Here is a 27,021-nt window from a genome sequence, read left to right on the forward strand (position 1 = left end):
TGATTTGTGTTTTACGCCAGTATCATCGAACTACATTCGTGGAAGGGGATAGCAAACTGTGTTTCCGGTTCTTTAAAGATATAGACAGGTTAATATTAAAAATGTTAGTAAAAATAAAATGATGTCCCTGTATAAACACCATGAACTAATTGATCGTCAGTGTCAATGATTCTACACGTGACAAAAATAAAGGACGGAAAGATCAAGGAGCAGGAAAGGTAGTTATTAGACATCACAATTACTTGAAATACTTTATTAGAGTGAGGAGCGACAAAGAATTCAATCTGAGTCCAACTACAAACACAATTAGACAAGTATTGATCTACTTGACTACTTACATTGAACCCGATCTCCTGTTCCTTCTTATTTCTGCGAGAAGCAACAATAAAGATGACAGAAGAGCCACACTGTATATCGCAAAAATGGGCTTGACTCGAAAGAGGTCTACTTCGGGCTGCGGAATTTCTGAACTCTTTATTGATTTCGGAAAGAATTTATTGTGAAGTCTCCTCAGAAGTCCGCTGGTTCGAAGGTTGATAATCCTATAAAAACACATACATGGGCTAACATGTATTTATGTAGTTTTATTTTGCTAATAATTGTTACACAAAATATAATATATACAGAAAAACTTTAGCTAGCCCCTGAAGGAGTAGAACTCGTGCTCAGGGGTGGATTCCTGAATTGAAATTAATAATTATATAATACAATTTGTTTTATGTCTACTACGCAATAAGAATATATAAATTTAAATTTACAATTTTTCATTATTTATAAAATCCATATATAACTTTTTAAATTTAGGACTAGAACTATTCGAATTGACAAGATCAGGATATTTAAATATACATTTGTTATATATACTTGGGCCTAAATTACTACTATGATTAAATACTGTAACAGTGTTGCATTTTGGTTCAAACAATCTTAAAGAATTCATACCTTTTCTTTCATAACTATGTGAATACAATTCAAAATTATTTCGATGTTTATGTATGAAGTTTATTAATATAATATAACATAATATAATATAATATAATATAATATAATATAATATAATATTATATAATATAATATAATATAATATAATATAATATAATATAATATAATATAATAAATTTGTCTTCTAAAAACAATTTCTGAGATGGAAAATCAATAGGTTTATGAAGACATATATTAATTATTTTCTTCTGTAATAAATAAAGTGGATTAAAACTGGATTTATATAAGCTAACCCATCCTATAATTCCATACATAATTACCGATTGAAATAAAGTTAAGTATATTGTGCGTAATAAACTTATTGACAATTCCTCAATAAAACAAAATAATATATTATTTTACGTAATTTCAATTCAATGTACAATTCAACATAAACGTATGCACAAAGTGTTTTAAACACAGTGTTCCGCCTATATTATTCGCTCTAGAATGACAAAAATATTACTGCGAAGGTAGGACATAAACCAAGCATTGGTATGCGAAGGAGGCTAAGATGACATCATCATACCTTCCCCTCTGCGTGTATCTCGCAAGACCTGAGCCAAATATAGCTCATGCAATTTGTCAAGACACTCGCGATATGCAGTACGGGAACGTTTCTGTGGAGGGTGTAAAAGTAGAAGGGAAAGTCGGGCGTGTGTCTACCGAGTTCAAGGCAAAGACTAACCCATTCCCCTATAATTCGTAAGTAGACTCATCCGATCTCGTGCGCAGCTCTGTAGGAAGAGTGGGATTGACAAAATGCTTGAGCTGTACACGTCATGACATCAGTTTCCCCCCTGCGCGTGTTTGGCTCATGTTAATTTTGTGGGGGTTGCGAACAATACCGGTCATTTCCAAAACTGTATAGTATTCAGGAAGTAGAAAAAACTGTATCGAACCTCCACCTTACCAAAAAATGAACGATAATTTTATGGTCGTACATGTTACGTCCGTTGTTCTAATGGTGCCAATAATCATGATTATAGATATTTTCTGTGCATTTTATAGACAACGATCTTTTGGAAGTACCTGGTTTTGTTTGGAAATATGAGGGAAATGTTCGCTTTTGATCGAAAGAAAGCTATTAGACATTTATAACGGTAAAAAATATACATGTCACTTACATCAACTGTATCGAGTAACGAATATAACATTACATGGTAATTATGTAGTAAGCATCTGCCAAGCAATCTTCCAGCAATAGGGTCCAGAACACACAGGCTTACATTACCAAATATATACATATATTTTAATTAAATTGGGAAAATTGTCTTATGACTAGCATATTGTGAGTCCCTTTACACTCTAACAAGAAACTGTGTGTCCAGGACGTCTATTGACGGAAGATGACAACCTTGCCGATGCTTACTGCATAATCACCCGTACAGTAGCAGTTTGACAATAATTTCAATCAAAATACATTTAGCTCAACTATACGAATGCACATTCCATGAAAATAAAAATATGAACTGAATAGCTAACTCCCTAGATTTCCTTCACTTTCATTCTACTGTATCATGGAAAAATATGTATAGCCTATTGCAACACTTTCACAATAATTCCAATTAGCAATAAGATATTGTAACTCTTGCACATAGAAGTGGAAATAACCGATTTTGAATACATTGGTAATTACAACACACATAGGATGTTGGAAATGTCCTTTTTTGATACATGAAAAGACAATTAAAATATTGTCATTAGTATGATATGAAATTATCCAGTTTTTTAGGTGGTTATTTAACGACGCTGTATCACTACGACGTTATTTAGCGTCGATGAAATTGGTGATAGCGAGATGGTATTTTGCGAGATGAGACCAAGGATTCGGCATAGATTACCTGGCATTCACCTTACAGTTGGGAAAAACCTCTGAAAAAACCCAACCAGGTAATCAGCCCAAGCGGGGTTTGAACTCACGCTCGAGCGCAACTTCAGGCCGGCAGGCAAGCGCTTTAACCGACTGAGCCACGCCGGTGGCTTATCCAGTTTTAATTGATAATACTGATTTTACCATACTGTTTCTCATAGAAATGACCGAGCTAAAATAAAAACAGGAACATATTCAGTATGATGCCTCTAAACATACCGAAACTGTAAAAAAAAAAACTCATTTTTTGTTTTTGGTGGAAATGACCTGTTTTGTTTGCAACCTCTGCATTCAATTTTTCCAGTAACACATCACTGCTGTGCAAAGGAGTCATTGAACTCGGGGTACATTCCTTAGTACGAGTTCAAAATGAACAACTGAAAGCTCTCCGCCTGTGGTTTGTCTGAGGAGCTAAGGCAAATGTTGGGATGAGCCCCAAAAGAATGGATCACAGACCTACGTTTCCTTCCCCACACAATTTCCGGCATTTTTCCAAATTAAAACCTTCGAAATAGGAGCTGTGGATTTTGCATATTGTTTTCGGTACTTGGATCGCACAGTGTAAGGGTTCGGATCCCTTCTCTTGCGAGGACTGTGGAATCCCAGTGTGTAGTCTTTTGACATCTCTCCGCGTTTTTGAACCAGTTGCTGTTCTGTCATGCTTCTCCCCTCTCCTTTGGTAGCTATTCGATTATGTCCACTTTCTGCTTTCCCCTTCAAAATTCTCTAAATTTCCTTCAGTGGAACGGCGAGACTAGTAGTGAGACAAATGGCCAACAGGCTTGGAGCTCACATATTCACTTTTATCAGCCCAAAATTCCCTTGCACAAAAGAGTTTTCACGTACCTTTTGAAAGTTCCTCCTCCCATTTCTCCATTTGACAATGACAGTAACAACGACAATCCCTCATTCTGTTATCCGGTTCTCTAGTGACCTTTCGATACACACATTTACGACAAAGCAGTGTCATAGATATTTGCTAATTTACTCACTTGTAGTTGAATATTTCACGATAAGGGTTGTCCTTGTTGGTAATGACTGAGACAGACCCTGGGAAGTTTATCTTCGGAACGATTGTTCTCTTGCAGGGTCCTTTATGTAGAGAGACAACCTCCGGAAATGTCATGTACGCGTACCTGTCCCTGACACACACACGACGTAAACCCTCTTCTTCAGATTTCGGAGCTACAGTTTCTCTATTTGCAATGAATTTTTTATCAATTCTCATCAGAACTTCGTCTGAAGAATTCTGTAAACATAAAAACGCTCGAGTAAAGAATAAAATATTAGTCAATTGAACACATTTATCTTCTTAAATATAGTATATAAAATGTTTGATCGAGTCAGTATCTAAAGGTTTAGATTTATAGGAGAGTTCTGTTAATTATTATAGATTTAAAATATTTAAAAATAACTAGAATTATTGAGATGCTGAAGTACTTTTAGGGTTTAACACTAAATTTTGCAATACTTTCAGTCCATTCAGGAATATGTAACATTATCACTTCTTATTAACTTTGCTAGGACTTCAGAATCCAAACTTAAGTTTTTTTAATGTAATAATAATTTCATAATGGATATGTGGTACATCAGTGTGAGAATACGTGAAAAGAGAACTTATACATAACTCAACATTCAAGAATTCTAAATAATATTAACACTAGCACAGTATTGACAGAGTGAAAATGTAGAACACCCAATCAGTCACAAAAGGTTTATATAAAATTTATTTCAGCGTTGGTAATAATGATGGGAGTTGCTGTTGCATTAGTCATGATCTTTGTTCTTGATGGTAACAATGATGTTAGTTTAGGCAAATATGCTGGTCTTGCTGTAAGTATTAATGGTGTTGATAAAGTTAATCGTAATGGTGATGCATTTAAAAATGTTATTGCAGATAATAATCGTGGTGCAAATTTAATTTATTAATAATATTGTAAATTTATTCCAAGTCAACAATGTAACTTTTATTCAAAGCAACAATAATTACTTTCTACAATTTAATTCTGCTCCCGTCAACAATGGGATTTCCACTCCACACAGTAACACAGTATTCGTTATTGCACTCCACAGACGACAATGACAATTTACTTGAATTATTGAGAACAACAATGAACTGTTAATTTTAACTAATGTTCACAAAGCACTATTTACAAATCAGAACTAAGCTCTTCTAGCTCAATCACTCGAGTTCACAGTATCTCGAATCCCAGACCTTCAGAGACAGTCCACTGAACATCGAACTCGGGTCACCCAACTGCGGTCCACTGCACTGGAACTCAGGACTTCCGGCTCCACAGTTACGGACACAACTCAAGTCGAGCTCCGGCCTCGAAGCTGGCTTCACTGCTACACAAGACTGTCTGGCTTGCTGTCCACTGACTATAACAACACTACTAACTGCTAAACTGCCCAAGTTTACTCGCGTGTCGTAATTTATAACCACACCATAGTTACGAGAAAGTACGATTGTTCGGAATTTCCGGAAAATTCCACTCTCGAATAATCTGGATTTCTCTCCTCTCTGCCGCGGTCGCTCTCTCCCCTCGCTTCTCTCCGCCACAGCACATGCCCCAGGAAGCAGATGCGCGCGCAACCTGCCTGAACGACGGCCGACCTAGCCCTTCCTCCGCCGGTCGTGAGGTCGAATCTCACGTGGCCGTCACAATATGTTGGTGTGAGTTCAGGTATTGGAAGTGATTATGCACACAATGATAATCGTAATTGTGTAGATGAGGATTACGGCATTTATATAGGTGTTGGTGCAGGTGATGGAGATGTTCTTGTAGGTAAAAATAGTGCTGATGTGTACCTATACTCATACAGGTGTTGGTATTGGTAATAATGGGGATGTGAAGTTAGGTAATGAGTGTGGAGGTGATCTGGGCAATGATGGTGATAATGAAGATAATAATGGTACTGATGCAGGTGTTGATACAGATATTGCTTGTGATGTTGACGTAGGTAGTGATGATGGAATTGGTACGGGTAGTGAAAGAGATGATACAGGCAATGATGAAAGTGTTACTGTAAGGTAATGAAGATTATTTGCTGTAGATAATAAAGTAGTGATGATGCTGATGTAAGTATTAAATAATTGAGGTGTGTAATGAGAGTGTGTTGGTATGGGTAATGATGGTAGCAATGTAGGTAAAAAATTTGCTGATCCTGGTAAGTGTTGATATAGGTTTTTTAGTGGTTTTGATGTAGGAAATGATGGTATTGATATAGGTATTAAATAATGGAGGTATGGAGTTGAGTACAGATGGTGGTGTTGATAATGATAATGATAGCAGTAAGTCTTGTGTAATTAAAAATGTGTTGATGCAGGTAATTATGTTGGTGTTGATATAGATATTGATTGTGGTGTTTATGTAGAAAAGGATGGTGGTGTTGATATAGGTACCAAATAATAGAGATGGGTAATTATGGTGGTATTGATAAGGTAATGATGGTTGCAGAATATTTTATTTTCGCTGGCAGAGTTAAAGCCTTTGGGCCTTCACTTCCATTCAACCAGATTTAATCAATACAGGAGCGACACAAATAGCATAATACATACTTAAATTATGAATATTTACAATACACTCAAGATGCTACAGCAATACCCTCGAATTAAATTTTAACGACTAATATAAGTTTATTTAATTATATCCATTTAAGAGATAAAACCTAAACAAAAAATTAATAATTTGATTTATGAGCTAATAGGACTCCGATCAATCTATATGCAATATATAGACTTATAATTAAGTTGAGTTAGCTAGTTAGTTAACAGATGAAAATTAACTTAATAAAGTAATAGTTTACTGCAAATACGAATATGTTATAGGAATTAAATACCTAAATATGAAATATATCGATATAATGGGAATAATATGAATGCAATGGGATTTAATCATTAGTGAATAGTAAACCTAATGTAGTTAATGGTGTTGATGCAGGTAACTATGGTGGTTTTGGTGTAGGTTATTGTATTGATGGTATTGATAGGTAATATTGGTGGTGATTATGTGAGTACTCTCGTATAATTATCATGAGGTAATCTCAGATGTTACCTTAAAATAATCAGAAAATGCTGAGTTAGCTAGCACTTCTAGCTGGAAGTCATTCAATTCGAGAAACTCGCGAAGGCTGGTGAAAGGCAACTTCACTTCCCTCGTGGTCAGGTAGGAGATGAGACAGGCAGAGTAGCCGCTCATTAAGATGAGCGCGGTGATCTGTGCAGTCCAATACACAGTGCGGCAAGGGACGGACCTAGGCGTGCCATCCTGGGCTGTAAAATTGCAGTCTGTTAGAGACCTTGTAAAATATTATTTTAATCATTTTAAGTGGGAATCGAGAAAATAAATGTAGAACTATATATAAAAAGAAAACAATGAAAGTGGGCAAGAAAAATTTAAGACAGGGAAAGGAATGTGGACATAAATAATAATTTAATAATTATGTATTTATTTAATCTGGCAGAGTTAAGGCCAGTAGGCCTTTTTTCCGCCCAGCCAGACTATAATTCTAATAGAATAAAATAAGTTACATAGTTATTACATTAATATCTAGACCATAAAACAACATGAAAGTAAATAATTAAAGTTGGATAAGTAATGTTAGTGAGAAAATAATAAACACTGGTAAGAAATAGTAATAATAATAATAATAATAATAATAATAATAATAATAATAATAATAATAATAATAACAATAATAATGAGATAATTTAAATATTTATTCTGTAATATATGAAGGGTTCAGAGCCATAGTGGGCCAAGTGCCATTTATTAAAAACGGAGAAAACAACGTTAAAATTAAGTGATTACCATAATTTAACGAAACATATAGCAAGTAAGATAAAGTATGCACTTTAAAATTAAATTATATGTCAACCTTCATTAAACAATGGTATTCACATAAATTTAACCCTTGCTTTCTCCGTTTTAATAAATGGCGCTTGGCCCACTATGGCTCTGAACCCTTCATATATAACCATTAAACATTCAGAAACCTGAAAGGTAGAGATGAAGAGTTTGGCAGAGGGAGATATCGCTTTGGGAAAAATCCAGGATAGCAAGATGAGAAGAAAGGGAAAAAGAAAGACGGATGGAAAAGATAAAAGTGTCATGAAGGTAATATACTTTTTTAGTCCATGTATTACGTATTTTGCAACAAGTCAGTTCCTCTCTATTACATTACACATTTTAGTTTCGTGAGATGTTTACAAAGTCACACACAAGTTAAATAATTTATGACGCATTACAATAACAAGGACAACTTACTTTTTCTGGATTGGGTTCGAAACCAAATTCTTATAACCCAAAAAGTGAAGGAAAGTGAAGAAAGAGCCATAAATATTATGGAGGATCCTGTGTTCCGGAACTCATATTATTAACAAAATTTTATACAAATTTACTATGTTCACACGCTTGTCTGTATTTCAAGTAAAAGCTTACATTTCTATTTGTTTTGTCTAAATTGTGCTAAATTATAATTTATAATTCTAAAAAGGGCATCAAGTAAAACGGAGCCTAACTGCCTACGACGTGGTTCAGGCGGTAGCGCGTTTGCTTCTTGATCCAGAGTTGAGCTCGGGCGCGTGTTCGAATCCCACTTGAGCTGATTACCTGGCTGGGTTTTTCCCGAGATTTTTTCCAACCGTAAAATGCGTGTTATTATTCGGTTGAGAAGCTCTTATCATCCAGTCTGCTGTCCAAAAATCTGAAAGTTAGAATTTATGAAACAGTTATATTACCGGTTGTTCTGTATGGTTGTGAAACTTGGACTCTCACTCTGAGAGAAGAACATAGGTTAAGGGTGTTTGAGAATAAGGTGCTTAGGAAAATATTTGGGGCTAAGCGGGATGAAGTTACAGGAGAATGGAGAAAGTTACACAACACAGAACTGCACGCATTGTATTCTTCACCTGACATAATTAGGACTTAAAATCCAGACGTTTGAGATGGGCAGGGCATGTAGCACATATGGGCGAATCCAGAGTGTTAGTTGGGAGACCGGAGGGAAAAAGACCTTTAGGGAGGTCGAGACGTAGATGGGAGGATAATATTAAAATGGATTTGAGGGAGGTGGGATATGATGATAGAGACTGGATTAATCTTGCACAGGATAGGGACCGATGGTGGGCTTATGTGAGGGCGGAAATGAATCTTCGGGTTCCTTAAAAGCCATTTGTAAGTAAGTAAGTAAGTAAAATGAATGTCAGGCAATCTGTGGTGAATCCTCGGCCTCATCTCGCTATCACCAATTCCAGCGATGCTAAATAACAGTGTCGTTAAATAACCAAGTAAAAAAGCATAACTAGTGTTATTTGTCGTAACCGTGAACAAATAATTCATTCACAACGAAATCATCATCATCATCATCATCATCATCATCATCATCATCATCATCATCACCATCACCACCACCACCATCATACCATTTCGTTCTGAGTGAATTATTTCCTTACGGCTAAGTTAAATACCACTAGTTAGGCTCTATTTTACCTCACCACCATCACCATCATCATCATCGTCATCATCATCATCATCTGCATAGTGAGAGTTTATACAGAGTGTTTCAGGATCTTTCCGACAAATTCTGGGATCGACAGATCTTGCAATGAAAATCATTTTTTGTAAAACAACCCATGGTCTTCGATGCCTCATTTAGGAGCTACGATACATGTTATGAAGCATGTAATTTTCCCCTAAAAATATCGTATATATATATATATATATATATATATATATATATATATATATATATATATATCTGCAGTGCTTGGGAAAAGTGGCATAAGTCAGTTTCCACAAACATTTTTTATTAATTTATTGACAACTTACGGAAGATCTGCTTGCTTGGGAAAAGAGACATAAGTATTTCTCCCATTACAATAATTCATACAGAATAAAATCAAATCGACATAAACCAGTGTGAAGACAGTTTTTTTCCTTCTCCTGTAAAATTAACATTTTTGACTTGTGCCACATTTGCCGAGCACTACAGACGTATAACTTTAACTTGCTTTTTCTACATTAAAAATGTGGCTTAGACCATTGTTGCGCTGACCCCCTCATTTACACTACGTTGTTCACAGTTGCATCCAAACTTTAAAACTGCTAAAGTTTAATTTCAGTTTGCATCATAAACAGACCATTAGGTGGAGTATTCTTTGTAATAACTGGTGACATTGACTTCTCCCGTCAGGTATCAACTCTGGCTGGAGCACTTTAGAAGACTTACTGTAATATAACTCTAGTTTTAAATGTAAGTAAACAATATTACACTTCTGCGAGTATATGAAGACTGTGTTAAGTACAGCATCCTCAATGCTGTAGAATGAAGGTTCTCCAAGACCTTCTCTTCCATAGTGACGGCCAATTCGAAAAGAAACCGTGAGGCAGATGCAGACTAGGAACATAGAGATTAGCTGTGCAGCCCACAGCTGCCACGAGAAGGGCTTCAGAAACTCTGTCCAGGTCACTTCGAAACTGTTGGGTTCCTTAATGGCCAATGTGGTTCTGAAACATACAAAATAACTCACTATTCTCGCAGGATTTTACATAATTACAAATCACCAGACTGCGGCCCAGGGTACCAAAACGCATTAAGTTACGAACGCACGGTCGACTGTGTTGTGTAGATCGAGGGGAATGGGAGCTTGAGAGTGCACTTACTCCTTGCCTCAACATGTAAACATTCAGTCACAGTGAGACAGGAAATCAATGTTCACGTTCACAGATATAAAATATACAGTGCATTTCTAGCACAAAAAATAATTGCCTAACATTACATGTAACAATTTCCATTATTCACTGTACAAGTTTTAACAATAAAAAATAATCATTTGTGTGTGAGCAGAAAATAAATAATATATATCACTTACATAAAATACATGTCTTTATAATTCAATGCACCGAATTACAATATACATTCACAAGAAAAGTATCACCTACTTTCATTCAAAACAACTTTTTTTCAAAAAACGCTTTGAAATATTGTTGAAAGGGATGCTTTCATATACCAACATTATACTACATAAATCTCGATGAAATTCTTTTTCATGTTTTATTATTGATTTTGATGTTGAAGGCCAGTTTTTACTTTTCCATGCACCGTTTGCTATTACACTGCTTTTGAAAAAAATCGAGTTCTATCTGACCTTATACTTTAACAGCTTGCAAAATTCAGTGTTTTTTTTTCAGCATTATACTACACAACTTGATGAAATTCTTTTTCATGTTTTATGACTGATTTTGATGTTGAAGGCCAGTTTTTACTGTATAATTAAATATTTTCCATGTATCGTTTGTTATTACTAGACTTCGTGGAATTGCCACGAGAATCGCAAGGTTAACTGCGCATGCGGAATAGACTGTATGAGAAGGGGGCGTGCAAAGGATGGAGTATGCCTCTAATGTAAACACTGAGCAGTATACTGCGGTTACAATGAAACCTGTATCCTGCATTCAAGAAATATAATGAATGATCATTGAAGTACGAAATGTCTAAACATGTAAATACACAATTATTTTATACTGAGATATATTAACTCTTAAAATTTAATGTAACATACTCACATCATCCTTGAATATGTGCATTGCAGTGAACAGTTACGTACATTTTGAGCGACTGCAAAGTAACCTCCTCCGATGGTCACTTAAACAGTTTTTATTTTGGGAAATGTACGTCCAACATCACACGATGTAATACGTACATATTTGAAGAACGGAAAGTCACTACTTTTAGTACACAAACTTCAGATGTATTGTCGTGACCTGATGGTACATCATTTATAATACGAAGTCGTGAATAGGCAAAATTTTTAGCAATAATGTTTCTCAACTTACATTTCACTTTTTCTGAAATTAGTGAATTGTTATTTTGGATAACGGTTTGTGATACTTTATCCACTATATTAAGGGCTTCTGACAGTTGTAGTTTAGACGATTCTAACAGGATGATGCTTTTGGACACGATTTTAAAATTAGAATCAATGAACAGAATATCTTCCAATAGCTGTTCAGAAGGCAATGATTTTACAGCTGCAACAGCGGAACTGTCTGTGCTATCCAATGCATCAATTACCTCCATTATTTTGCCGTGATATTCTGCATAATAATTAACAGCATCCAACCACGTTTTCCAAAGAGCCAAGACTGGCTGCGGGGGTAAGGGTATTCCAGGGGCAATTGTTTGGAACAGCAACACTCTCATTGTAGTATGTTTGATTGAATTCTTGTCTGTACTGAACAAATGTTAAGCTTTGACTATTCCAACCACAGTAATGCAAAAACAAGTGCTTTCTTAGGTATACATTATCTGTAGCTGCTTCATCTAGTTGGCCCGGTCACAACTCTTAACATGAACTGCTTATACTACGAGACCTGGCGGTCGCTCACCTCCTCTATACTACCGTACATCGGCAACCTGATTGCATGCTGCGTGTGGCAATTCAACGAAGTCTAGTTATTACATTGCTTTTGAAAAAAAAATCGAGTTCTATCTGTCCTTATACTTTAACAACTTGTAAAATTCGTGTTTTTTTCCTTTAATAAGAAAATATTCCTTTCCGAACTTCTCTATAAGTTCGTTGTGAAGGAAACGCTTGGTGCTCTTAATTTTCGACATGTTCCTCAGTAGTGTGAATTATAAAACAGCAAAATTAACAGTAACAAAAATATGCATGTATTCAAATAAATAATTGAAAAGAAATAAAATATAGTTGTTTACTCACAGGATCTCAAGTACGTGTGATGATTACAAGGACCCAGTACTTTATAATTTACTTGTCTTTAACCGTTTAACTCTCTGGGTCTTATAAGCCAGTACCTTTAGGGGAGGGATAAGTCCTTAGGACACACACGAGACTTGGGCAATGGAGGGACTTCTCTGGTGAGGAATCAGCAATTACAAAGCATCATTAGAAATTTTCTTCTCATAACTTTCTTAAGATTTGCAGTTTAAATCGTTTAAATTCTTTACAGTATACAGGGTGATTCTCAACTAATGACTCGTGTTTTATAAATCAGACCTATAGATCATTTTGAGCATAAAATGTCATGTGAACAGAGGTCCGATTATCGACAGTTAAGAAGTTACAGCTAATTGAATCCTATGTAAGTAAGAACTAAGAATTATTCACTTAAAATACACATATATGGCTGATTCTTAAGACAACCTACAGAGAGCAGTCCATCTGTTGAGAATTGTTGCTAATAACTACAATCTAAAAATATCACACAGGAAAACTAAAGTATTTGGTTTCTGTGGAAATAATACACTAAGAACTAAAATTGTAATAGAGGATAAGATGATTGAACAAGTAAATTCTTTTACTTACCTTGGATGCGATCTCTCTTACATATCCTCCACAGACGTAGAAAACAAGTTAAATAAATTTTTAAGACTTATTGGTACAATTAAATGTACACTCATAAATAAAGTCGACAGAAAAACTCTACTCAAATTTTACAAGACACTGGCAATTCCGACATTGTTATATGGTTCAGAAACGTGGATTCTGACTAGAGCCCAACAGAGAAGAATTGAGGCCGCTGAGATGAGACTCTTAAGGCCACTAGCAGGATTTAGACTACAGGACCATAAGAGAAACGAAGATATACGTCGAGAACTGAATATCGAGAGTGTAATAACTATAATTGAAAAATATAGAAATAATTGGTACGACCATATAACAAGAATGCCCAACGACAGGATACCTTTCAGAAAATGGTGTTATAGACCTACACGAAGAAGACGAGTGGGAAGACCAAAGAGACGTTGGAGAGACCAGTTTGATGGATAAAATTCTGGAGGCGGAACAGGCCATCGGCCTAAACCTTGAAGTTATTTATGATGATGATGAAATACACATATATTAATTCAAAATATTGTATTAATCATAAAATTAACAAACCTGAGTTTGGGAGCACATTATAAAATATCCCTCCTTCCATTTCAATGCACTTGGCCGCACGGATGTGAATGGCGCTTAGCATTCCGTACCTCGGCACAGATGTTCCTGATAAAGGCTGCTGATACTCACCAGACCTACTGTCGATGACTCAGAAGACGAGAGCGGACTGAGGAGGAAGGGACAACAAGTACAATATTTGTACTGCAGTAAGCGGAAACATTAGGTCTCCTTATGTTCAACGTAGCTTTAATTTCCATACGCATTGTTACTCATGTTTCCTGCACGAGTAATAACCTGGCTACTGGGATGCTTATCTGAGCGATGTTTATAACCAAAGCTCGGAACTTGGGGACTTGTGTTTTATGTGCATGTGTAAGGTTACAGGTACAACGTACACACAGCTCAGGGTGCAAGTGCTCAAGGACAGTCGTATGCACTAAGAAAGTGGTCAAATCGAATGAGAGGAAGAGGGACGAGGAAACTGTGGCATGTCGAAGCCAATGACATTCAGAGAATTACAGATAAACGGTCTGTTTGAGGAATTAGAAAATACGTGTTATTCGAATGGATATTATACAAGTTTGAAAATACATTTTTTAAATTTTACGTACAGAATTTCGTGGAGGAATTCGAAGGAGATACATTATTTTCTTCGAGTGGAGAGTTTATATATTGTAAGTTGTGCCACACAAAAACTAGAGGCTGGAAACCGGCATTCATTGAAAGACATTGCAGTCCCTTAAATTGGTGGAAGATTTGTCCATAGCCATGGATTAAGTAGCAGAGGAACCTACCGTAGAACAAAGTGAAAAGTATTTTTGAGAAAAACTTAGGATATACTTATCTTTCTCACATACGAGATCAATTAGCAACTGCTGAAAATCAAACAGAAAACAGTGACAGTGAAAACATTCAGTATTTTAAGTTTGCGCCCGTCACTTCATGTGACTTGGAAATAAGCTTTTCTCGTTTCATATTAGCGAAGAAGTTATGGATCCGAAAACCTTCGAATGTACGTAGTCATACACTGTAATAAAATGTACATAGCAGAACAGTAAATTTGATATATTTCTCATGTTTATTTTTAATATGCTATAATATTACGTGTTTCAACCTACCATAATACTACCAATATGTTGTTCCAGTCAGAAACCACTTTTATAGCAGACCTGACAGTATCTCTGTGCTGGAAGCGGGAGTTTGTTGACATTGAAGTCCGGTCGCTTAGCCACGTGCAAAGACACAAGTCCCCAAGTTCCGAGCTCTGTTTATAACAATCAGCAACGATAGTCAAGAAGGTCACATTCTTTCCGCTCGTCTTCTCCTGAGTAACGGACAGTAGCCTATCTTCCCCTTCATCCTTGTACCTCACTTCACAGGGCAACATTTCGTTTAGTTTACGTTGCAATGTTTGTATTACGGTGCAAGGAACTCCAAAGCCTGATTCACAGTATGACGTTTGGATTTTTACGGAAAACTTTCAAACTAATGATAATCGGACCCATGTTCATATGACATTTTATACTCAAAATTACCTGTAGAACTGATTCCTAAATTTAGAGTTTTTTTTAGCGTGCAGTCATACACAATATGTGCAGTAATAATAGTTAAAAGACAACAGATACCAAGCGAAAGCAATAGTCTTGTACCTAGTATTCATGGAAATTTGCATTATATAAGTTACACACAGTTATAATAAACAGAAGAGTACAAGTAATGTAAATAATTGTGGCATAATTATGCAAAACTGATGTAAGAAATTAACTTGTAACAGCCAACAGTATCTTAGAATTTTGGTATCGATTTGTGAAGTAATAAAAATTGCTTAAAAAATTCTGCCTAAATTATAGTCGTAAGTCACCCTGTATATGGATTAACTTACCCTTTAACAGCCTGTCGTCAACACTTCAATTTGGAGAACTGTCTGAGTATTCTTGATGGTATTTCCTCAGATAGGTTGTAAATATCTCGTATAGATCATCTTAATGAAAGACAAAGCAACTTACTTGACATCCAGCAGAGGAGAAAGAAATTTCACAGCCTCATTTCTTGACCTTGTCATAAGGAAACTGGAACATCCGAAGTCCACCTCTTTTCTCTGAACCATACCCATAGCTCCGTTCCAAGAGCCATTCTGCATCACTTTCCCGAAGTTGCCGTCTTCAGGATAGCGAAAGTCAGTTCTATAACGACAAAGTATTCATTTCCATTATTGTCCAGTACTATATTTCGTTCCACAATGTCTAACAGGCGACGTAAACATTGCCGGCAGGGTAAGAGAGATGTATAATAAGCTATTCAACCAATATCAGAGGCATCATTCTACGCTCCTCCTGAACGTGGGCGTGAGTAAAACACTTCAGAACTCCCAACTTCAAGTTACGTGTGGAATGGGACCTCTGTCCCTGGTTGAATAGCAGTTATACTTCATCTCTCTCTGCCACTGCAGCGGTGAACGTGGATATATTTTTACTAGACTGGAAATTATCTTAATCTTGAAGTTTTCCCCCTTATAAAGTCTCGTAATATATTTTGCGAGATTGTTTTCTGTAAATATTTTTGAGCGTGGTCTCATGTTTGCAGTTGTTGAGATCATGCGTCATACTCTCATCTTAGTACTTCTGTAAGCCGACAGAAATAGTCCTCCCTCCTAAACCGTAACGGATGGATCAAAACGGATTGCATTTTTCAAAAGGTCGCGTTTATTAACGTATTTCACTCAGTATAACCCGATCCAAATTTTACGGTTTAGCCATAGCAACTTTGTAACGAAAGGAAAATAATTACATGTTTTTAAGTTGTTGTTTAAACAATGTGATTACCAAGGTTTTCCACAAATTACTACTACCAAGGGAGATAATAAAATTATTCCCATCAAAATCATATACCAATTCGAATATGAACAATTTATGTGTTACAAATCACGCTTTCAGGTATAATTCCCTGTAAAATTGATTTGAATAATTTCGAGGGAAAAATTGTTCCGGGGCCGGATATCGAACCCGGGACCTTTAGTTAAACATACCAACGCTTTACCAATTTATTAAACCACAATTTAATTCACACAGAGTTGGTGTGCACTCAATGTTGGTTGCTTGATAGTTGTCAGCCCACTTTTAGGTCTGTGGATATAGAGCGGAGAAATTGGATCGGTGTCTGGTAGAGTTCCCGTGTAACTCAGTTGGTAGAGCGTTGGTATGTTTAACCAAAGGTCCTGGGTTCGATGCCCGGCGCCGAACAATTTTTCCCTCGAAATTATTCAATTTACGTGTTATTGACTATATACTTGCAATATAAAATAATCACCGCATTTAAAAAAAAACAGGATGATTCAAAAGTCCTGTTCCATTTTGTTGAAAACGTAATACTAAGTGAACTTTAGATTTGTTACTGGTGACGCTATGAAGTAACATAATATTACAGTAAATTTAAATTTGCCTCCCTTCCATTTCAAGACCAACTCTTCAATGATCTATAGTGTTGACACGATGGAAATACATTTAGAAGCAATGAAAGTCACAGTTCTATAACATCAATTATTATTGGAAATGATTTCAGGTAATTCTTGAAAATTAACGATTCGAAAACCATAGCTACACATACAACTATGAGCATCTCAAAATATTTGTTTATAATACAATAAAAAAAGAAAATTAAAGTTATAAAAATGAATAAACAAAAATTATAAATCAAATTTTAGTTCTTTGTTGAAATTTAAATACTCGAACACAAACTATACTACAATGATCATCTTGAAAAAAGGCTCCACTAATAATTATTTCTAACAAAATCTCTTAGAAAAACAGTAACATAAAGTAATAAAAAATAAAGAATTATTGTGAACAATTCATTCATTCATTTAGCTGGTCTTTCACTGCAAACCCAGCTTTTTCCAATCTTTCCTATTTTCTGTCTTCATCTTTGTCTCCTCATATGATCCATATATCTTAATGTCATCTATCATCTGATATCTTCTTCTACCTCGAACTCTTTTCCCGTTCATCATTCCTTCCAGTGTATCTTTCAGTAGTCAGTTTCTTCTCAGTCAGTAACTCAACCAATTCCTTCTCCTCTTCCCGATCAGTTTCAACACCATTCTTTCTTCACCCACTCTTTCCAACACAGCTTCATTTCTTATTCTATCTGTCCACTTCACACGTTCAATTCTTCTCCATATCCATATTTCAAGTGCTTCTATTCGTTTCTCTTGACTTCGTCGTAATATCCATGTTTCTGCCCCATACAATACGACACTCCACACAAAGCACTTCACTAGACATTTTCTTAGTTATTTTTTCAGAGGTCCGTAGAAGATGATTCTTTTTATATTGAAACCTTCCTTTGTCATTGCTATCCTCCTTTTGGCTTCCTGGCTGCAACTCATGTTACTATTTATAGTACACTCCAAGTATTTGAAGCTGTAGTACATCTAAAGACGAAGTTGCGTCAGCATTACACGAAAATCTATCAGTTTCATTCTAGTGACCGTCGACGAGTGACGTTATTCAACGTTAAAATACAAAAATGGAGATTTAATAAATCTGTGAAGATTTTAAATTGCTTCAGATAACTATGTGTAGACTGAACTACAACGAATGTATACTTACATGAAGTTAAGGTGCTTTTGTAGAATGTTCCAGATCTCTCCAAAATATCCGGATACAGAATGAAGTGTACCAGTTACGTTTGAAATTATTACAACGAAACTCTGAAACAAATTCTATAGTTAGATTTAACTGAATACGCAAACTGGATAAATTGTGTACAGAAAAATAATTGAATAATTTCAAGGGAAAAATTGTTCCGGGGCCGGGTATCGATCCCGGGACCTCTGGTTGAACGTACCAGCGCTCTACCACTGAGCTACCCGGGAACTTCACCCGACATCGTCTCAACTTTTCCCTTTATATCCACACAACTCGCGTGGGCTGACGAAACGCCAGAGACCCACAACGAGTGCACACAATCTCTGTGTGACTTGGAATTGTGGTTTTCTGTTAACGTACACAGTAACGTACATATTATGCAAATCTAGTCTTTCAGGTAAAGCTCCCTGTAAAGCAGATTTGAATAATTTCAAGGGAAAAATTGTTCCGGGGCCGGGTATCGATCCCGGGACCTTTGGTTTAACGTACCAACGCTCTACCACTGTGCTACCCGGGAACTCTAACCGACACCGATCCAATTTTTCCCTCTATATCCACAGACCTCAAAGTGGGCTGACAACCGTCAAGCAACCAACTTCGAGTGCACACTAACTCCGTGTGACTTAAATTGTGGTTTTCTGTTAACGAACAGTGACGTGTATTATGCAAATCAAGATTTCAGGTATAACTCCCTGTAAAGTTGATTTGAATAATTTCGAGGGAAAAATTGTTCCGGAGCCGGGTATCGAACCCGGGACCACTGAGCGCTGAGCACTGATACCCGGCCCCGGAACAATTTTTCCCTTGAAATTATTCAAATCTGCTTTACAGGGAGCTTTACCTGAAAGACTAGATTTGCATAATATGTACGTTACTGTGTACGTTAACAGAAAACCACAATTCCAAGTCACACAGAGAATGTGTGTACTCGTTGTGGGTCTCTGGCGTTTCGTCAGCCCACGCGAGTTGTGTGGATATAAAGGGAAAAGTTGAGACGGTGTCGGGTGGAGTTCCCGGGTAGCTCAGTGGTAGAGCGCTGGTACGTTCAACCAGAGGTCCCGGGATCGATATCCGGCCCCGGAACAACTTTTTTCCCTTGAAATTATTCAAATCTCTTTACAGGGAGCTTTACCTGAAAGACTAGATTTGCATAATATGTACGTTACTGTGTACGTTAACAGAAAACCACAATTCCAAGTCACACAGAGAATGTGTGTACTCGTTGTGGGTCTCTGGCGTTTCGTCAGCCCACGCGAGTTGTGTGGATATAAAGGGAAAAGTTGAGACGGTGTCGGGTGGAGTTCCCGGGTAGCTCAGTGGTAGAGCGCTGGTACGTTCAACCAGAGGTCCCGGGATCGATATCCGGCCCCGGAACAACTTTTTTCCCTTGAAATTATTCAAATCTCTTTACAGGGAGCTTTACCTGAAAGACTAGATTTGCATAATATGTACGTTACTGTGTACGTTAACAGAAAACCACAATTCCAAGTCACACAGAGATTGTGTGCACTCGTTGTGGGTCTCTGGCGTTTCGTCAGCCCACGCGAGTTGTGTGGATATAAAGGGAAAAGTTGAGACGGTGTCGGGTGGAGTTCCCGGGTAGCTCAGTGGTAGAGCGCTGGTACGTTCAACCAGAGGTCCCGGGATCGATACCCGGCCCCGGAACAATTTTTCCCTTGAAATTATTCAAATCTGCTTTACAGGGAGCTTTACCTGAAAGACTAGATTTGCAGAAAAATAATTGTTTGTGAGAAAATAATGGTATTTAAAGCTCGGAATTTCCGACCTTTTCTGTCCTGTGCTCTTCACTGAAACAACGGGTTCAAAGTACACAAACAAAAGCAGCGCTACTCCGTGTACATGACAGAAGGTCTGAATTTTCGAGCTTGTGATTGATAATCCTTCCACAATAATATTCAAATAAAAATGAGAGGTAATCGAAATACCGCAAGAAGTCCTGCCCTACTTAATATTTCGTCCACAAAAATTCTCTCAAGATAGCGGCAGGATCTCATTACAACTACGAATAGAAAATGCGTTGTTTTAATTGTGGCTTACTTCTCTGAAGACAGTTTTGATTTGTATCCCGTGCACGTGGCTTCTTCTCTGGTAGAAGCTCAGAGTGGACAGATTCATGCCCGATTCAGGGGTCCAGGTGCCCAATCTGTACACCTGCAGAGGCAGAGTGGGTGCGACGCGGTATATCTCTGTCAGCAGAATGCCACCATCAGCCGGTTGAGCCACCAGGAACTCACAGTCGAAAGGAATGTTGATGTCAGTGAAGAACTCCACAATTTGAGTTCCGGCGTCCAGAAAGAGCAACCACGCAGCATGGCAAACTGTCCTGTTCACTAAATGCTAGAAATGGAGAGCTTACAGTTAGGAAATAAATTTAAAGAAAAAAGAATACAGCAACACACTAAAAACATTGACAGTCTTTCATGAGTCTGTGCTAAGTGAGGACTATTACGCACTGTCGATCCATCGCCGGATATGGTCGCGGCGATCAGCGATTTGCTGGCGACTACAGAAACACGAGCAACACGCGGGAGACCAGCTGGTTTCGGCGACCACCGAAGAGCCTAGATTCAAATTCACGCATTCAGATTGCGGGAAAGTTACATGGAGACCAACAGAGCGATGAGTTTCCACACTGAAACATTTACTTCAGAATTGTTCCTCGCTATCAGCGTATTCCGAATCTCACCGGTCCGGTGGCATCAATGACGTCACGTTGCAACGAAAATAAGGAACAAAACTGCTGGAAGAATCGATGCTGTCATGGCGACTGTGTAAGTGGTTATCTGTGCTACGCTAGCAAAATTTTGCGAAATTTCCGTACTGCCACCTCGTTCAAATAAAAGAGATCATAAACAACTTATTTCTTGAACCGGTAGTAATAACTGGTCCGTTGACATGTTCGCTCATAAGCCATTAACATATTGTTTTTACGTTGTGCTCATTACAAACAATACAGCAGAACACACCGCCATGACACAACAGTGCACGATGTCATTCGTCTGCTAATTCCCGCCCTATACAAGAACCAATCAGATTCACTGATGGCGGCTAATGGAGACTACCACCACCTCTGCAAGTTGATGGCACCGGTGCGACACCGGTGGAGCATCAATGACGTCATCGGTGGAATTCGGAACACCGTGATGCCATCGGATTGCTCACCGGTGAGATTCGGAATACGCTCTATGATGGCACTTGTTACCTGGTTATGTGACTTGACACAAAACTATATTTTTTCTTCTTTGCCTCTGGCTCAAGTGATAAAGAAAAACAGTCACTTTTTTCGCTGGGATAATACAAACAAAAACATTGGCTTATATGATGTTGTTATACAGAGTGTCCTGAAAGTCTCCATACATAGGAAATTTAACTTCAAAATAAATAAATTTATTTTTATTTTTTTATTTTATTGGGTTATTTTACGACGCTGTATCAACATCTAGGTTATTTAGCGTCTGAATGAAATGAGGGTGATAATGCCGGTGAAATGAGTCCGGGGTCCAGCACCGAAAGTTACCCAGCATTTGCTCGTATTGAGTTGAGGGAAAACCCCGGAAAAAACCTCAACCAGGTAACTTGCCCCGACCGGGATTCGAACCCGGGCCACCTGGTTTCGCGGCCAGACGCGCTGACCGTTACTCCACAGGTGTGGACACTTCCAAATAAAAATGTCACAGTGTGCTCAATGTGGCCAACCCGCTCTCCAGATCTCACACCCCTTGATTTTTACCTGTGGAGTCACCTTACGTCAGGGCTGGGCACATTACGTGATTCTGAGAAATGAGCGCTGTGTGCTTTAAAGAGCGGTTCTTCCGAGCGCTGTGACGTATGCATACTATACGTCATTCAGTGTCGATGCAGTGGTGGACTCTGCAGTATGATTGCGAACTTCGAAGACGGAGCTTTCGCTCTTACTCTAATATAGTATATTACAGTTTATGATATATCATATCATATCATATCGTATTATATAGTTAAATATTATACTATATTATTATATTATATTATATTATATTATATTATATTATATTATATTATATTATATTATATTATATTATATTATATTATATTATATTATATTATATTATATTATATATTATGTTATATTATTGTAATCCTTCATTATATATGTTTATATTATTAATAGCCTACAATTAGGGTATGTAATTGTTAAAGCACTGTGCGTATGAGTTATGTAAGTAATCCTAATGATTATTGTGTGTGCATAGAGCGAAGTTTATTTCATTAAATTAATAAGAGTGTTATAAAGTTTGTACTGTACAATGGATTGATGTAATATCCTTATAAACTATTATGTACTGACAGACTGAATGAATAGAACAACCGTGGCTCTTGTTATATTAATGCAGGAAGGGAAGGTAGCTGTAATGCGAGTCCGCCACTGCGTGAGCGTTCTGCTCTGGCTTGCCTTGCGGAGCGAGAGCAGCTCTGGCCGACTAAATGGAGCCGCTCTCGTAGCCTTACGTCGTAGGTCTACGAGAAGAAAACCCGGGATTCTCAATATCTGAAAGGTGTCGGGAGAAAACGGGGAATGTCACGAAACATCATCATCGAGAAATGCAAGTTTTAATACATGGACATTCCTGGTTTTTTATCAGCGTACCAAATATCCAATATTACCTTACACGAACATTACTCTTTTTCTTCTGCGATTGGACAGCTCTGTCACAGTTGCCACCTATAGAATGCGCTCTACACCATAAAATCGCTAAAAATGGACATTTCGTGATTTTACCCAACACCCTTCATCTGCAAGCCCTTATCCTCGATGCCTATCATGTGACGACGGACATGTAACAGCTTTTACATCGGAACAGGTTTAAACACATTCACCGACCATTTTATTACCGAAAAATATTACGAGGGTGCTTCAAAAAGTAAGGTAACAAGAGCTCTCATGGAGAAACTTTATTTCACAGGCAGATATACTGATACACAGTAGTAGGGCACTGGTACGCATTACTTTGCAACATAGTCACGGTGCTTGTCTAAACATTTGTTCTAAAGGAAGACCAAGACATCGATGCCGGCATAGAAGAAATCTGTGTCAAGTCCCTGAAGCCACATCATGACGGTTTGATGGATGGCCTTATCGTTGTTGAATCGCTTTCCGCTTCAACGGTCCGAAGAGATGGAAATCACCGGGTGCCAAGTCGGGGCTGTAGGGATATGGTCCAGTACGTACCGAAAGGATAAAACCCGCACCATATAGCTTAAGTTGACGATGACTTTCTGCTGGTGAGGTGCCCCTCAGACGCAAAAAACCGGATTACACTACGCAATTTCACGTTGATCATGTTTCGGTGTGCGCAGCCATCTTACAACAGATATTGCGAGGGTCTGACGCAACATATGTGCCATCTAATGACTCTGTGATAAAGCTGTGATGTGCTGCTGTCGGAAGATTCGAATAAGAGGGGATATGAATAATTTCAAGGGAAAAATTGTTCCGGGGCCGGGTATCGATCCCGGGACCTCTGGTTGAACGTACCAGCGCTTTACCAACTGAGCTACCCGGGAACTCCACCCGACACCGTCCCAACTTTTCCCTTTATATCCAGACAACTCGCGTGGGCTGACGAAACGCCAGAGATCCACATCGATTGCACACAATCTCTGTGTGACTTGGAATTGTGGTTTTCTGTTAACGTACACAGTGACGTATATATTATGCAAATCTAGTCTTTCAGGTAAGGCTCCCTGTAAAGCCGATTTGAAACCACAATTCCAAGTCACACAGAGATTGTGTGCACTCGATGTGGATCTCTGGCGTTTCGTCAGCCCACGCAAGTTGTGTGGATATAAAGGGAAAAGTTGAGACGGTGTCGGGTGGAGTTCCCGGGTAGCTCAGTTGGCAGAGCGCTGGTACGTTCAACCAGAGATCCCGGGATCGATACCCGGCCCCGGAACAATTTTTCCCTTGAAATTATTCAACTCTGCTTTACAGGGAGCCTTACCTGAAAGACTAGATTTGCATAAGAGGGAATATGTATGTATGTATGTATGTATGTATGTATGTATGTATGTATGTATGTGTTTATTCACACTGCAATGGGTATATACCCGGTGGCAGTGGTAACTAATTACACTCAATAATGACAATAATAAACAGAATTAATAAAAAATACAATTAAGCTCAGTTGGTAGAGCAGCTGGCTACGGACTGGAAGGTCCGGGGTTCGATCCCAGGTGGTGACAGGTTTTTTCTCGTTGCCAAAATTTCAGAACGGCCCCAAGGTTCACTCAGCCTTCTATAAAATTGAGTACCGGGTCTTTCCCGGGGGTAAAAGGCGGTCAGAGCGTGGTGCCGACCACACCACCTCATTCCAGTGCCGAGATCGTGGAAAGCATGGGGCTCTATCTCCATGCCCCCAAGTGCCTTCATGGCATGTTACGGGGATACCTTTACTAATAATTAATAATAATAATAATAATAATAATAATAATAATAATAATAATAATAATAATAATAATAAAAATAACAGGGAACATCCTAAATTAAATGACGCACGATCACTTAAAATAACATTTAAATAAATCTAATTTGTATCTTAAACCTAAGTTCGAACTAAAACCCACGAGTATGATATGTTCATATCTGCACAAGTACCTTTCAACACTACACTCATTTCGCTGTCCACTCACTCACTGCACTGGAACTACGACACATTTCACTGATTCTATCCTGATTTCACTAACACTTCAAAAACATTTCACTGTCAAATACTTTGCACTGCCACTATAAACTATAAAGCTTCACTGACAGGAACACATTTCACTTACACAAAACACTTCCCACTTCACTGACACAACACACTTCTTCACTGATACAACACTTCAATAACAAAATATCAATTACACCCTTTAAATACTGTGTATAATTACCGTCTATTAGTAAAGTCCTTAAGCCTATTTTAAATACATTTTTGGTTGTTGGTAAAGCCTTTTAGTAAATCTGCAGGTAAAGCATTCCAGTCCCTGATAGTACAATTGAGAAAAGAAAACTTTCCACTGTCCGTCCTCTGTCTTCTTTCCCTCAATTTATATGAGTGGTCGTTCCTTGAAGAGTAATTTGGCGGCTGCAACCTATTTTTTATTTCTCTCCAAGCAGGCTCACCTCTGTATGTTTTGAACAGTGCGCATAATCGAATTCGCGTTCTCCTGTCCGTGAGTGTGTCCCATTTTAATGGTGAATTTTTCCGACAACACTTGAGAGCCCGTTTTTTAATCTTTTCCAGTGTCTTAATATGTTCTAATCTCACCCGTGAGAGCTATTATTGCCTTACTTTTTGAATCACTTTCGTATAACTTCAGGTTCTGCATTCCGTACAAAATCATGTTTGTAGGTTATGTGGAGCGAAAACAGGACAGCAGTAATTCATGATTAATTTTTGCATAGCATTAAATCAACATTTATAAACACACTGTTATAAATTAGTGCAGCTATACTTGTGACAGGGTATAACATACTTGAACGAATTCCCTCGTTGTTTTCGGCAGTAGCACATTAAGGGGTAGACCTCGTTGGCAATTGCAGTCGTCCAAACATCCTGTTTGTGTTGACAATATGGACGTCTGTAAATACTCGCTGCTCAATTCATATTGCAGCCCGGCGAGAAAGTTCGTGGCACGCAAACCTGTAATTATGAAGCCAACGCTTGTTTACTAAATTCTTTTATTTGCGAACAGTTAATTGACAAAATAAACCGCATCATGTAAATGACACATTTTCTCATTACACAAGGCGCTTAAAACTATAGTCCCGTCGCTCTAATTTCCGGCAGCCAATCGCGTTGCAGGTCGGCTACATTTAAACGTGTGCTTCTTGTCATTCGCTGATGAAAACGTCATTCATTTCTTAAGGCTCGATAAATACTTTATATAACCGCCCGCCATTTTGGCTCTTTCGTTGGCGTTCGCAGAAAGCACACGAAGACGTTATTTGCCGCTCAATTATTTGCTGAATTACAGTGCGTTTGATTTATTATCATAGGAGCTACGACATGATAATGTTTAACGCTGTAGCAAATATATTCCTCGTATGGTAACTCGGGAACGAAAGAGCAAAAATGGCGAACGATACTACCTACATAGACTTTATAGAGCCTTCACTTCCTAAGACGTAAGCAAAGAGGAGGAGTCACGCCGGAAATAACAGCGTCGCGGCTATAGAGTTTTGATTAGTTTGTGTTAAGGACACTGGATAGCTCCGTCGAGTGCTTGTATATTATTACAATATTTTGAACCTTCGTATTTTAATGGTATAAAAGGTAATTAAATGAAATTTTACCAGGACATAAAGAAATTTAAAAATCATTTAATGTATAAATACAGCAACCAATCATTTTTTCACATGTTTATTAATGATAAAAATTCTTTCAGGGACTAAATTCTGTCTTCTTTGTACATAGGCCTATTTTGGTATACTGGGTGTTCAGTTCAAAGTGGTCATGGCTCGCTGTATGCCGTCATGTGGCTAGCCGATGAGCCTAGAGAATTCAATCTTCCTACACTTCCGCAAAGGTCTATTACCTAGGAGGCAGAGAAGTTGCCTAGCAAGTACGGCGTTC

The 27,021-nt window shown here is 37.8% G+C and overlaps 1 protein-coding gene across 1 annotated transcript in view; it reads right to left on the reverse strand.

Moving 5' to 3' along the window:
• Positions 1 to 273: 273 nt before the first annotated feature.
• The window catches only part of LOC138699507 (probable glutamate receptor), a 49,325-nt gene continuing 22,577 nt past the window's right edge, over positions 274 to 27,021 (reverse strand). The window contains exons 3-10 of the mRNA XM_069825448.1: positions 25,922 to 26,088; positions 20,468 to 20,767; positions 18,371 to 18,471; positions 15,770 to 15,946; positions 10,130 to 10,365; positions 6,913 to 7,130; positions 3,847 to 4,103; positions 274 to 542 (exon numbers count right to left, since the gene is read on the reverse strand). Of these exons, the coding sequence (XP_069681549.1) occupies positions 335 to 542; positions 3,847 to 4,103; positions 6,913 to 7,130; positions 10,130 to 10,365; positions 15,770 to 15,946; positions 18,371 to 18,471; positions 20,468 to 20,767; positions 25,922 to 26,088 (1,664 nt within the window). The 3' untranslated portion in view covers positions 274 to 334. The remainder of the gene's footprint in view (positions 543 to 3,846; positions 4,104 to 6,912; positions 7,131 to 10,129; positions 10,366 to 15,769; positions 15,947 to 18,370; positions 18,472 to 20,467; positions 20,768 to 25,921; positions 26,089 to 27,021) is intronic.

Source organism: Periplaneta americana, chromosome 5, assembly GCF_040183065.1.
Source record: "Periplaneta americana isolate PAMFEO1 chromosome 5, P.americana_PAMFEO1_priV1, whole genome shotgun sequence".
NCBI lineage: Eukaryota > Metazoa > Arthropoda > Insecta > Blattodea > Blattidae > Periplaneta > Periplaneta americana.